The sequence below is a fragment of the Cyprinodon tularosa genome, unplaced genomic scaffold (assembly GCF_016077235.1).
Source record: "Cyprinodon tularosa strain WSP-4 unplaced genomic scaffold, ASM1607723v1 ctg429, whole genome shotgun sequence".
In the NCBI taxonomy this organism is placed as follows: domain Eukaryota; kingdom Metazoa; phylum Chordata; class Actinopteri; order Cyprinodontiformes; family Cyprinodontidae; genus Cyprinodon; species Cyprinodon tularosa.
In genome coordinates, this window is record NW_024039151.1 from 197,859 (window position 1) to 211,651 (window position 13,793).

Genomic DNA, 13,793 nt, shown 5'->3' on the forward strand with positions numbered 1-13,793 from the left:
AAGCCAGTTGAACAAGTTGCTCATACAAAAGTGTGTTCAAGTAAAAGATATATAAACTTGACAAATAGAGAAAGTAGCATGACAACTACAATAAAACAAGTCAAGTAATGAAGCACAAAGATATAATACAATAAAACAAACAAAATAACCCCTTCCCCATCACCCATCCAGTCACTGCCGAAACTATATCATCACTCCACAGCATTCAGGACCCGCCTAAGGTAGAATCAGTGCCGTTGAGCTTGTCTGAGCAATTAAAGAGCTGGAAATGCTTTCAAGAAATGGCCCCACAAATTTTCAAATGTATCAAGAGACTGTTTAAGTGAGTACCTGATCTTTTTGAGTTTTAGACAAGACATAATATCTTGCAGCCACTGTGAATGAGATGGTGGGGAGGCATCTTTCCAGCTGAGTAAGATTGCACGACGTGCCAAAAGTAAAGTCATATTTAGTTGTGTTTTTTAAAGATGTGAATATATTATTTATGTTATCTATGTTTGATAGAACAGCTATATCACCATTATTTCCTGCGTTTTCAGCTGATCTCTAGCAACCTAAAAAAATACTTAAAAAATAGCTCGAGTATAAACAACAAAAACAAAGAAGCTGACTTTGGATCAGACTTCCACCTATAAATCAGTGCTTTAGCTCTAATTCACCAGCTGTGTTTTTTATTTTAGTTTTCTCTTGTTTCTCTACAGGACACAGACATGAGCCACCAGCAGAGTCCCTGTGGGGACAGCGTGGTGGGCATTGGAGATGGAGGCAAAGAAGTGGAGGGAGGAGTGGATCAGCTCATGGGGCTGGTGGAGTGTGAAGCGGTGCACAGCACCTCAGCTTTCGAACAGTGGGACTCGTACTGGGAAGACCTCACCAGGTACCAGACGTTTTATCTGTTGTGGCATCTTTCTAATTTCCTGTGATGTCATCTTTTTTTTTTTTTTTTTTTTTATACCACCTGTTCTTTTTCACATCTGGTTATTTGGTGACAAAACATTTTCTTTTATAAGATTGTGTTATAAAACAATTGTCTAATGGCCTGTAGTTTTACAAATGTTTCTACAAAAGCATCTGAAAAGTCACCTGCACATGTTTTCGGTACCACAGAACAAACCCTGGTGCAACAAGTCTCCTCTCCGAAGTCTGTAAATTAGCAAACACAGTGAATCCGTCTGTTAATGAACCGCTGTATGAATCCTGCAGTTCGGAAAATCCTCAGAGACTTACGGGAGACCAATAGTGGATCAACAGCATTGAAAAAAACAATGAAGCTAAATGTTGCTTCATGGTGTTAAGTGATTGGGGGGCTGCTGTGATTAAATCCTTCTGTTTGTAGGAAGGTACTGCCTGTATAGATGTTTAGTTGAATTTATTTTACCGAAACACGTGAAAAGAGTAACATTCCTTATAGCAACAACTAAGTGATCAAAAAAGTAAGCTCTTTTTTTTAAAAAGTGCTGTTTTAGTGAAAATGGTCCCGTTAACTGCTCTTTCTTCTGGGTTCTGAGTGTAGAAGCTGAAGGCGGATCAGCTTGCTCCCAGATCCAGTGAAGAAACATCCTGTGATCTTTCTGCTTTTTTTCTTGGAATTGCTGTCGTATAAAAATGTTCTGCCGTTCCCAGGAATCTGACTCTGGGAAACATTAAACTGATTCCCAAAACAAAGAGAAAAACAAGGTGGACATCTGCTGTTTTGCTTGGGGCATTGTAGCAGTTCAGGCAAGAATTACAAAATATACAGGCCACAGTTATACAAGCAGGTTAACATAATTTTTCATTGTTGAATAAAAAAAAATATATATATACGTATATAAAAAGCCTTAAAGCTCTGTTTGAATCACACACTGTGCCCTTTTTTAATTGCAGAGCTTAAAAAACTGAAGAAATGACAATATACATTTATAATTAGTTGGTTCAACTTTTGCAATTTTTTTGCATCATATTTAGATCAACAAAGAGCTACTTTGAGAAAAGCAGAGAGAGCATAACGTTAGACATTGAACTACCAGATTCTGCAGAGTGGGAGAGTAGAGATAGAATGATGAAATTGGGGTCCCTATGTCCTCCAGCAGTCTAAGCCTATAGCAGCATAACTATAGAGATAGCTAAGGATAACCTGAGCCGCTCTAACTATAAGCTTTTTCAAAAAGGAAAGATTTAAGCCTAGCCTTAAAGAAGACAGGGTGTCTGCCTCACGGACTAAAACTGGTAGTTGGTTCCACAGGAGAAGAGCCTGATAACTAAAAGATCTGCCTCCCATTCTATTTTTAGAAATTCTAGGAACCACTAGTTCTTCAGTCTACTTTAAGTTTACTAACTGTTACGACCACCCAGGCCACAACATAGAGACAAACATGAGGTTCAAAATAATTATTTTATTTTTAATCTCTGGAACTTCTTTTTAGATCAGGTGTTTTTTTTTTTCGCAAAGAGACAAAAAAAAGAGTCAGATTTTTCCCCCAATTCCTCGTGTCCAAATAAAAAAAACTCTAAGAAAGAAAAAAGTAAAAAAACAAAAAAAAAGTATGAACAGAAAGTTGGACCTGGTGAGCCGATCCAAAGAAACAAAACGTTACTGCAGAGGGCCCCACCCTATACAGGGCCGTCAAAGTCTCTGCTAGTAACGAACTAACGGTTAAAACTCTAATAAAAATAAATAAGAACGAAAACAGGACAACCGGTCCGATCAGGTCAAAGTTACAAAAAATTAGCAAAAAACAAAGGCTAACGAACAAAATTACCGCATGGCAGGCTGGAGAGGTCAGCGGCGGCCTACAAAGACAGGAGACGTGCGCATTGCGTCAGGACGCGCTCTCTGTGACGGTGAATCGCTCAGAACCCTGGGAGGGAGAGAGAGAGAGAGAGACTAACAGGTGGAAACCCCGCCTATAAGCGGACCAATATCCCACAAATTAACATAATCGATTTACAAAAGAAAAAAGAATTATCAAGACTCTAAAAAATAAGTGATTCAACTAAGGTCTATGCAACACTAGAAGAAAAAATTAATAAATAATGAATGTGCCTGACGCACATAACACTAACGCATTGAAAAGAAGTGTTTGTTTACAGCTGTGGGCCCTGCAGGTTTGAGATGATATGCAAGAAAAACTGTAGAAACTGTTACTTGCATCAATAAGTATGTTGAAATATTTCAAGATCTTAGAAGGTAGATGTGTTTAAACCCGGAGCAAATGGGGAACAAACGCTTATTCAACATGATTATATGTTTTAATCATGCACAGATACACACGACTGGCCAGCTGTGACATCTGGGGAACCAAAGAGGTAGACTTCCTTGGCCTGGATGACTTCTCCAGTCCCTACCAGGATGAGGAGGTGATCAGTCGAACCCCGACGCTGGCTCAGCTCAACAGCGAGGATTCACTGCCCGTCTGTGAGACTCTCTACCCTCCCGCTGACCTCACGCTTCCCTGCTCCCAGCCTCCATCCCAGCTGACCCCCTCTCAAAACAAAAGACTCCAAGGCCCGGGTGCCAGCTTGGTGCGACCTTCCCCGTGCTCCACATCCTCTTCCCAATCCCGTCCTTCCAGAAGCCTTTTCGCAGACTTTCCTGAAAGCTCCCAAAAAGCAACCAGACCCGTTCCTTCCAGCACTGAGACTATGGCTAAAACCCAGAACCAGCTCAGCCTCATCCAGGACCACACCCAGACTCAGCCCAAGTCTCTGGGACGAGGGGCTAAGATGGCTGGTCCCACATCTCACAGTGCTGACTTTGTCCGGAAAGCCAAAGTACGTGTGAGTTCTGGACCCAAAGCTCAAAGCGAGGCGATCCCCCAGGCAGATTTCACGGGGTCAGATGCGCCTCTCCCTCTTTCCCAGCCTCAAGACGAGAAGCCCTCCACTTCAGCAAGTGCCACCTTGGTGGGCCGTCCCACCCCCACAGCCAGCAGCTCAGCTAGCTTGGCAAGCCTCGAGAGGAAAGCCGAGGGGGTTTTACGGAGGGAGACACCTGTAGGAAGGTCGTCTGCTGTGCCTCCGCTGGTTGATGCGAAGCAGACTCTGTGTGGCCCGTCTGACGCTGCAGCATGCAGTGCCGGCAGCGGCGCGGCTTTGGTCATGGAAGACCCGGAACAGAGCAAGGAGGAGGAACACAACTACTCTCTGTTCCTGACCCGCAGCAGAGCTCACTCGCAGTTGGAGGAAGACGAAGAGGAGGAAGATGACGAGGAGGCAGAGGAGGACGAGGGCGACGGGCTCGACTTAGACGACGAAGACCACGATGAGGGTTTCGGCAGCGAGCATGAGCTTTCAGAGAATGAGGAGGAAGAGGAGGAGGAGGAAGAGGAAGAAGAAGACGAAGACTATGAGGCAGATAAGGATGATGACATGAGCGACGCCTTCTCCGAGCCAGGTAGACACCTTTCTGATTAAAATCTCTCCTTTTCAGTTTTTCTTTAATTCTGTTAATAAAACTCAGATTCTCTGAAATATTTTCTCAACAATTCTGGTTCTTTTTTATTTTATTTAATTTCTTAGGCTATGATATGGAGCTGATGGAGGACATCAAAGGGCTGACAGCTGGAGTCTCCAGCCGTAAAAGAGGCAAGCGTCGTTATTTCTGGGAGTACAGCGAGCAGCTCACCCCCTCCAAACAGGAACGGATGCTGAAGCCCTCTGAGTGGGACAGACACACGCTGCCGAGCAACATGTACCAGAAGAACGGGCCTCTCCACGGTACACAGACACACACTCATAGGATCCAGTGATTCTGCATCTTTTTTTAATGAAAGTTTGCGGTAGTGAGAAAGAACATTCAGATGATAGCTCACACTTTACTAGCATTCACTCCTGATTAAAAAAATCTTTAGACGTGTTAAAAAAAGAGAGTAAAAGTTGTGATTGTATCTCAGTTTGGTGGAATTGACCCCAGCTTCACGTTTATTTACTCTCGCCTCCATATATACTTATCAAAATTAGTATAGATACCTTTAATGCTCCCATGAGGTGTCCAAATAACCATGGCAACAGTATTTTCATTCCGTCACAAGACTTTTGCCGTTTCTCAGTTCACGAGAACGTGAGTACGGACTAAGTCAATATATATATATATATATATATATATATATATATATATATATATATATATATATATATATATATATATATATATATATATATATATATATATATATATATATATGTTTAGGGTTGGGAATTGAAAAGATTTTCACGATTCCGATTCCCTTTTCGATTCTATGAAACGATTCGATTCTTAATCAATTCTTTTTTCGATTCCAATTTGGGGTAAAAAGGAGAACAAACAGTTTGATTATCAGAATCAACTTTGTTTACTTAACTATTGCACAATCTTACAAACTCAAAAAGATCAAGATGTCCACAGGAAATGTGAAACTGGAGTAACATCTGTGTTTAAATGAAAAATGAATACAAGAACAAACTTAATAACCAACAATGTCTAATAACAAATGATGGGATAATAACCTATTTTAAATAACAAAAAATACTAATTATAAAACAGTAGTAGGGAAAATTAACAGTTCTTTTGCAGAAAGATGAGCATATCTGCTTTTTCTGGAAGGATACAGGATCTTTCAGCGCTTAAGGTGTCTCCAGCCGTGGAGAACAACCTCTCAGATGGGGTGGAGGAAGCCTGCACACAGAGGTAGTTTTCAGCCAGTCCAAATAGCAAGGGCAGCGTATCTTGCTTGTTCCAGCACCACAGTGTGGCGCTATCCCTGCAGGGGATGGAGGGCAAGCTTTTATAGAGCTGGATTTCCTGATCTACCCTCTGGGCTAAGGAAAGACGGGGCTTTGATTCACAAAGGGACCGCAGCTCGTTGTCTTCCTCCTCGAATAGTTCTTCCAACTTGCGTAACTTGCGTAAGTTGCGTAACTTACGTAAAAAACGTGACATAAGTCGTGCTCCCCAGAGCCGGCGCTCTCGGCTCTGGTGCTGCGGGAATCGAAAAAAGAATCGTTCAGAGCGCTGCCAAACGATGCCATGGAATCGGAAAATACGGAACCGGTTCTGAACAGGAACCGGTTTTCGATTCCCATCCCTATATATGTTGACTTAAAGGGGAACGCTGTTTTTTTTTTTTTTTTACATTGGGCTCTTGATTTTATGTTATTACATCATGTTCTACTCACCCATATGAGTTTTGTGTCATTTGGAGCTGTTCTGAAGATATTCCGTTAGGTTATATCCAAGTAACGTCTTCCTATGGGCAACGAGTTGAAGGCACGAACTAAACTGTTCATAATTTATTCTTTATGTAACGCCAGCATTCATAACATGTAGGCGAATCACTGTCCCCCAGACATCTGCGGTTTTATTTTTTATTTAAATCTTTTAAAAACAAAGCGAGTGTTTATGACATCATCTTAATGTAAAAAAAAAAACGGCATTCCCATTTAAAGGTAAGACAAGATAATTTTTTTTTTTTTTTTAAGTGATTTATTTGTATTTTTACATCATAAACACCCGTTGTAAATTTTTGTTAGCCATTTCACATTAGGCTACGACAACATTAGCCTTATGGCGTCTGGTTCTCCCTACATGGTGGCGGTCGGATGGCTGGGTGGCGCCCGTTTAAGTCACCTCGCTTCTGTCATTGAGCCACGGTGCAGCTGTGGCTACTATCTAGCTTTGCACCATCAGTGTATGAAAGGGTGAATGATGACTTATTGTAAAGTGCTTTGGAGGCCCCTGACTTGCACAAGTGCTTTATAAGTACCATACGTGACCATTTAATTCAGTATTTTGTCCTTTAGTTGTGTCTGAGGCTGTGATGATGACCATAAAAGAGGATGTTCATGTTCTGAAATCAAATCAGCATCTTTCATTTTGCACGTTAACATGCGCAGGTCTTTTATATAGCAGAGGAAATGAAAAACTATCTGAAGCAAATTACCCACCTTCCTATTTATGCAAACCCTCCGGTTTTAAATAATGCTGATGTGTTGAAAGAGTCTTGATGGACTTGTGTGAATGGGAAAAAAAAAAAAAAAGCCAATTAAAGGCTTGTTACATCTGAGGGTTGGGATTAAGAAAGCACTCAGCAAGGACACAGACAGCTCGTTTTAGCTTATAAATGTTTATTGTCTGCTGGATGGTACTCATTAAAGAGAATATGTCCATTACAAGTCCGATTAAAATGGGCAAAAAGTACTTTTTATAGGGAAATCTGTAGTTTTATTGGATAATTTCCAGTATTTTCTTTCAATAAATCTACTAAAGGAAAAATAATTTTTTAAAGGACAGAGCTCCTACACACTTATTGATCACCCTAATTAAAAAAAAAAGAAAGAAAAGGAAAAAAAAGCATCACTGAGCTGCAGAGGCACCTGACCAAATATCTATAGTTAACATTTACCTGAGCTTTTCCTGGCCTGCCTCCTGCAGTTATTTCACTGTGAATCCTTAGTTTTATGCACTTACTGTTTTTTTATGCATGCTAAATAAATATCATATTTTTGCTTTCTTTTACAAAGGGAAATATATGCTAAAGAAGTCCCGGCGCACAGATGTGGAAGACCTAACTCCCAACCCTCGCAAGCTGCTGCAGATCGGCACAGAGCTTCGCAAGTTGAACAAGGTGATCAGCGACCTGACCCCGGTCAGCGAGCTGCCACTGACAGCACGGCCGCGGTCTCGAAAGGAAAAGAACAAGCTGGCGTCCAGGTAAAATGTAATGCATGCATAGATTGTACTGGCAGAGCTCCAATGATCCACTATTGGTGAGTAACTCTCCTTCATCTGTTTGGGATTTAGGGCCTGCCGTTTAAAAAAGAAAGCTCAGTATGAAGCAAACAAGGTGAAGCTCTGGGGACTCAGTACGGAGTACGGTGAGTTCTTTCTCCAGGTCTATTACAATATTTGGTTCTTACAACCTCTGATCTTGGGAACATTACAAATGATTTTTTTTATGTGTTCTGATGATTAAAAATGACATGCATTACATTTTCTTTGTAGATCGGCTTCTGTTTGTGATCAACGCCATTAAGGAGGAAATAATGCTGAGAGTGGAGGACTCATCTCCGCGCCCCACCAACATGACGGAGACTCTTGAGCGGCTCATCGAGGAGACGCTTGGTGAGAATTAAAGATGAGGAATCATTTGGGACTTTTACTACACTAATCATGAAGCTGCTAATCCCGATTAGATAAAATTTCAAATTTTTACAAAGAAATATATATAAAAAAGACAACTTGCTGCAAATTGAAATAGGGCTGAAGCAATTAATCGGATTAATCGTGATAAATCGATTATTGAAAAAAATCGTCAGCTAATTTTGTTATCGATTAATCGTTAACTAGAGTATAGAGACTGTAAAGCATGTCTTTAACTGACAGAGCGACCCAGTTAGAGCAGTAATTATGCCCGAATTGTAAGAAAAATATATGGACATTTTGCATTTAAGATAAAAAAAAAAGAATGTTTGGATTAATTTTGCTAAAAAAAATTCTGTAAGGAAGCTTTGGCTTTCTGATTGTTAATCAAAAAAGATGACTGACAGATTCATCAATTTGCAAAATAATCGTTAGTCGCAGCCCTAAATTGAAATATGATTGGCTGCTCAAAACACCAATGTAGGAAAAGGTTGGAGGGGTTCTGAGCAGTGTGCTCACTACCTCTGTAGTAGAGAAACTGCCTGATGACATTCTGATTTTATTTTCTTTCTAGAAGACGACTAAATTGCAGAGCTCTGACAGAAAGCATGTATTAGGAAAACATCTCTTTAATTAATATAAAACGGTTTCAACATTCAAGATGATTTATTTCTCTCTAACCATCCTAAGGCCCTGATGTCTCTGTATTGCTGGTAAACCAGACTAAATGTGAAATTAAATGTGTAATTTAGCCTGGCTCCAATGAATGAGACATTGGAAGATTGTTTATCAGAACAACCTGTTGTCTTTCAAATCGCTGTCTGTGCCTATTGGCCAACGCTCTCACCAATGAGCACAACTGACTGTGACGTAGTAAGCGCGACAGAAAGCTGGTGGGGGAGTGTAAACAAACAGCCTGTTGGTAAAACGGCGAATACGTCCTTCTTAAAATTGAATGAGCGTAGAGCCTCTTCCTGCTCACGTTTCAACAAAAACCCCCAAGTCTAATCCTTTCAAAACTGATTCCAAAGCTGAGTCAAACCAGAACTGTTCAATAGTTGTTGCCATCTTCCTTGTTGTCCTTTCTCCTTTGTCGTCACGCCCTCAAAACCGCTCCCGCTTTGCATCCAGAAATTCAAAACACATCTCTGCGTTGTGATTGGCACGCCAGTTCTAGGGCCTGGGGCAATGATCGAGGCTAGACCAAGCTTGCAGGCAAAAATGATTTTGGCCGCTGGTGCGTGGGGCTAGTTTACTAGGCTATGTTAGTATAAAAATTGAAGCAGTTCCTCATTTTAAAACAGATATTTGTTTCTACAGTTTGGTAAAAAACATTTTACAGCAGGTAAAAGAAGAATAAAACCAAACAACTCTGTTTGTTTGCCTGCAGTGCCATCACCTGTTGCCGGGCAGACTTCGGACTTTGTCAACAAGATCTTGGAGAACACAGGACGCGGTGACCCCACCGGAGGACTGGTCGGCCTGCGAGTCCCCACCTCTAAAATGTAGACAATCCCTCCGTCCACCGAGCAGAGTGGACGACATATTACCACCGTGCTGTCCGTTGTAACTATTCTCCCCTCTCTGCATGCCCCTACAGCTCAGAGTAAACTCTCATCGCCAATCACTCAAACACACATACCACCTCCCCCGTGCGTAGGTACGTGTGCTTGTTTTTGTCGTGCAGCTGTATGCCAAGAACCCTGGCTTTTTCCGTCTCTGCACGCTGCGTGCTTCGTCAGTGCATCACTGTCTCCCCGACCATGGTGACCAGCTGTTGGGAGAAGCACATCCACAAGCAAGTGATGGTTAGATGTATCTGTATAACAGCACCTTCCTTAAATCCACTGGTGGTTGCTAGATTGGCATGACGTAGGGACTCAGGCTGCCGCTCATATGAGCATAACCACTGGAAGACTTTGTTTGAGGTGGTAATAAAGACAGAGGGAATGTTGTTACATGCCAGAAACAATCACTGATTGAAGAAGCATAAGTTGTCATTTATATAAGGAGCTTTACCCCCCCAAAAAAGTTCCAGGATGTTAAATTGACCCCTTCACTGAAGCACTTTTACAAAGATGGCTCTGATGGCTGAGAAAGCTGCAGGGCTGGAGGAAAAAAAAAAAAAAGAAGCTTAGTGGCAGGAAATATTTGTACTGAAGGCCCAAATAAATTCCCGCCGTCATCCCCTGTTTGCCAATCAGCTCAGCTGCTTGTAAAAAAAACCCAGGTATAACGTTAACGCAAGATGTAAAAAAAGAGACACAGTAGAGGATCTGAGCGATCGCACATCCTGCTAGTTTGGTGGGGGAGGGGCTTCAACGTGTTACCATTACCAATAGGAAGTGGTTATCAACGTGAGACGGAAGTGCATGTAGCATGGTGCTTTTTATGGGGCTTTCTGCTGGTTTTAACTGGACTGAAATAAACAACGAAGAGGATGGCGACAAAGATGACATGAACAGCGACCCATCTCCTCCAGAGAACTGTATATAGAAGTGTCTCCCAGGCATCGGCTCTTCCCCCCTTTTTTTGTACAGTAGAGTTGACCAGGCAGCGTGGTGGTGACAGTTTGATGTGTTCATACTAGTGTTTGATCAGAGTTCTATTCATTGTGCCTTGTATATGTATGTGTGCGTCTCTGTAGGTCTGAACGAGTGTTTGTGTGTGCGTGTGTTTGTGAGTTAGAGACGGACCAGAACTCCCCCAGGGTCCGGCTTTAGGAGAGATGGTCGTTAGGGAGGTAGAGGACAGACACAAGGTGTTTAAAGATATTATGAATGTACATAGACAAACGAACGCTCTTGTTGCGCAATGCCACAGAGTCTGTGTATATAGGAGGGCTCTGCAATAGATTCCTGTCTCTTTTGGTACTCTTGTCTTTAGGGGATATGAGTCTGGGGGGTGGGGGGGTTAATAGATTTTTTTTTTTTTCTTTAGGGTTACAACAAATATTTGCACACTATATATTTTGATTGTTTTTTGTACCAAAGACACATGTAACGAAAAAATGGCGACCAGCCAGTTAAAGTAAGGTTTTGCACAGCTTATCTGACGCCGTATTGAATGTAAGAAACGTGGGAGGGTCAGGGAACTTCATAGAACTGTGAAATTAGTTTGGGTCCAATTCTGTACAGAAAAGGAACATTCATTTAGTGTCCCTTGCAACGTGGGCTTTTTTTTTTCCTGTAGATTTCCTCTGTTGCTTAGGAAAGCACTTCATTCCTAAACTGATTCCTCCCTGCACATGCTAAATGTGTTAATGGCGCTAGCTAGGAAACAAACAAACAAAAAAAAAAAAAACCCAAGCGCTCACTAGTAGATAAGCTAAATTAGTTCTTTTTTTTTTTGCTTGTCAATATATTTCCTGAAATAACCAAAATATTCTTGTCACTCGTTTGATTTCTGTATGTAGATGAGGTCTAGTTCATGAGCAGAATATTATTTGAGTTGTGTTTCAAAGTACTGTATATAGAAGCATCAATGCTATATCTTTGAGTTGTGAAAATCAACTTTTCATGACAATGATTTATTTCTAAGCATGTCACATTTCTACTGTCTGTCCTTGCCTTTAAAAAGCTAGTGAAAAAACAACACAAAACAGTATATTTTTGTATTTACGCTGCTTGTTAGTTTCGCCTTTTTTTGGTTTTGAGATATTCATGGATCAGTGAAAGTGGCAAGGAGGGAAAGAAGAGTCAGACTGATCTGGTAATTGTTACAGAAATCCACTCAGTTTCTTTGCTGAAAGCGAGAAAGACGGAAAACCAGGACTGGATCATTTCAGACGCGATATCAAAAAGCGTCAGTGTCATTAGACAGGCTGTAGTTATGGAGGATACTCCATGGAGGCTTAAAAATCTGTCCTAACCAGGGACTTTAAAAGCTGCTTCACACTGACCTGGAATCAGCAGCATCAATAAGCAATTTGCTTGCTAATTTTCCATTTCCGTGAAACGTTACCAAGGTAGCTACAAACTGATTCCTATTGCAGAGACTCCCTTTTTCATACCCCAGAAAAAAAAAAGGTGAGGCAGAAAATACCTAAAAATATAAAATGGTGAAGTCCAACTGTAGCTGCCTGGGTCAACCAAACATGCCGCTGTACAAAAATAAGCTTCCCAAGATTTTTAGCTACTCTTAAACACCTCAGTCATCCTTAACATCTCTCTTTTACTTCACTGAATATCATCGCCACTCTTAGCTGTGATGCATTCCCTGAAAGGGAACAAAAATTGAGTTTTCCACTGACCAATCACTGATCTGGTTCGGTCATTCTCAAAATCGTTTATCCAGTTTCCTGTTTATTTCAACGTATTTTTCTGGATTAACAATAAAGTAAATGAAGTCAGCATTTATAGGTATTACCCTTTGAGGTGCATGGTTGACCTTTACCCGTTTCCTTCTCGTTGCCCTCAGGTCCTTACAAATACACATTACATTGCTCACACCATACCGGTAGAAACTCTATACCTTGTATCAGATGTTGTGTCCATCTGTTGCACCCAAACCTCAAAAAATTAGGAATCAATTTTTTAATTTTATCAGGATGCAAAATGAACTCGAGTTTTGATTCCAGGGCAGTTTGAGGTTTTGTAGTTCTCATTTACAGAGCAGTTTCTAATGACTGTGAGCGTCTCTCGTTTTGTGCCGTGTGATTAAGTAATGGCTAATGCTCTAAATATAATTTCCTTTTTTCCATCTAAAAGGGAGAAATGGTGCTTTTTTCTGAAACTAGAATGACAAGTTTCCAAGATTTACATTTTGACTTCTTTGACTAGTTGTAGCCCAATAATTTGCTCTACCCTTTCCGTCCGTAGTTATTTTCCTAGTAGGTATATATTTTGTAAATAAGCTATGAGTTAACATGTACCTTCTAAATGTTATATGTATAGATTACCTTATATGTTTGAAAAGACAACAGCACTTTGTCAAAAAAAAAAAGAAAAAAAAATACCAAAAAGAAAATCTTTTTTTTTTTCTTCCATTTGCTGCTAAAAACGGCCTGGTGTGAATGCTGCAGGTGTACTTGCTGACTACTTGCTTGAATAAGTCTATTACCTGACATGGCTAGGTCTACAAACTAGTGAGTAATATAAGCGTTTGGCCCGACAAAGGTTAGATCAACGAACTTTTCTTGAACCATGTAATGATATGAGGAGTTCTGAGGGACGTATCGTTGCTTGGCTTCTAGAAAGTGCAGTATCTGGACAGGATCGGTCTATTTCTTGGTCAGGGTGTGATGGTATGTTTGTGGTCTTAAGCGAAAAAGAAAAAAAAAGACAAAAAAAAAAAGAGGGTTTTGATTCCAGGGCCCCTACGTTTGATTCTGATGCTGACCCCCTTGGCGTCATGATTCATTTGCCTTCAGTAGAGGTTTCCTATGGAAAAACTGATTCTGCTTTGGCTTCCTCTTCAGGGCGATGTACAGTGTAGACACATTTCTTCAGAGAGCTATATTGTTATCATTTGTAAACTGATTTCTACTTGTGACTTAAAAGAGGAGGGGGTTTAGCCTGGGGCGGCCGGGAAGAGCCTGCCGAAAGTTGTTTTTCCAGGCCGCCTCAGGGGAAGTTACTATATCACTGCACTGTATGGCAAGCCAATTACAAGTGGAAACTTAAAGGAATAATACACCCAAAACATGATTAGCCTTCATTTTCTACTCACCCCCATGCTGAACAACACTCTGGAG

At 41.0% G+C, this 13,793-nt stretch overlaps 1 protein-coding gene across 3 annotated transcripts in view; it reads left to right on the top strand.

Moving 5' to 3' along the window:
* crebrf (creb3 regulatory factor) overlaps positions 1–13,393 on the top strand; it is a 32,552-nt gene extending 19,159 nt beyond the window's left edge. For all 3 annotated transcript variants that reach the window (XM_038299418.1, XM_038299420.1, XM_038299419.1), the window contains 7 exons: positions 702–877; positions 3,246–4,375; positions 4,501–4,698; positions 7,480–7,669; positions 7,760–7,833; positions 7,961–8,080; positions 9,489–13,393. In XM_038299418.1, the coding sequence (XP_038155346.1) occupies positions 702–877; positions 3,246–4,375; positions 4,501–4,698; positions 7,480–7,669; positions 7,760–7,833; positions 7,961–8,080; positions 9,489–9,607 (2,007 nt within the window). In that variant the 3' untranslated portion in view covers positions 9,608–13,393. The remainder of the gene's footprint in view (positions 1–701; positions 878–3,245; positions 4,376–4,500; positions 4,699–7,479; positions 7,670–7,759; positions 7,834–7,960; positions 8,081–9,488) is intronic.
* Positions 13,394–13,793: the final 400 nt, after the last annotated feature.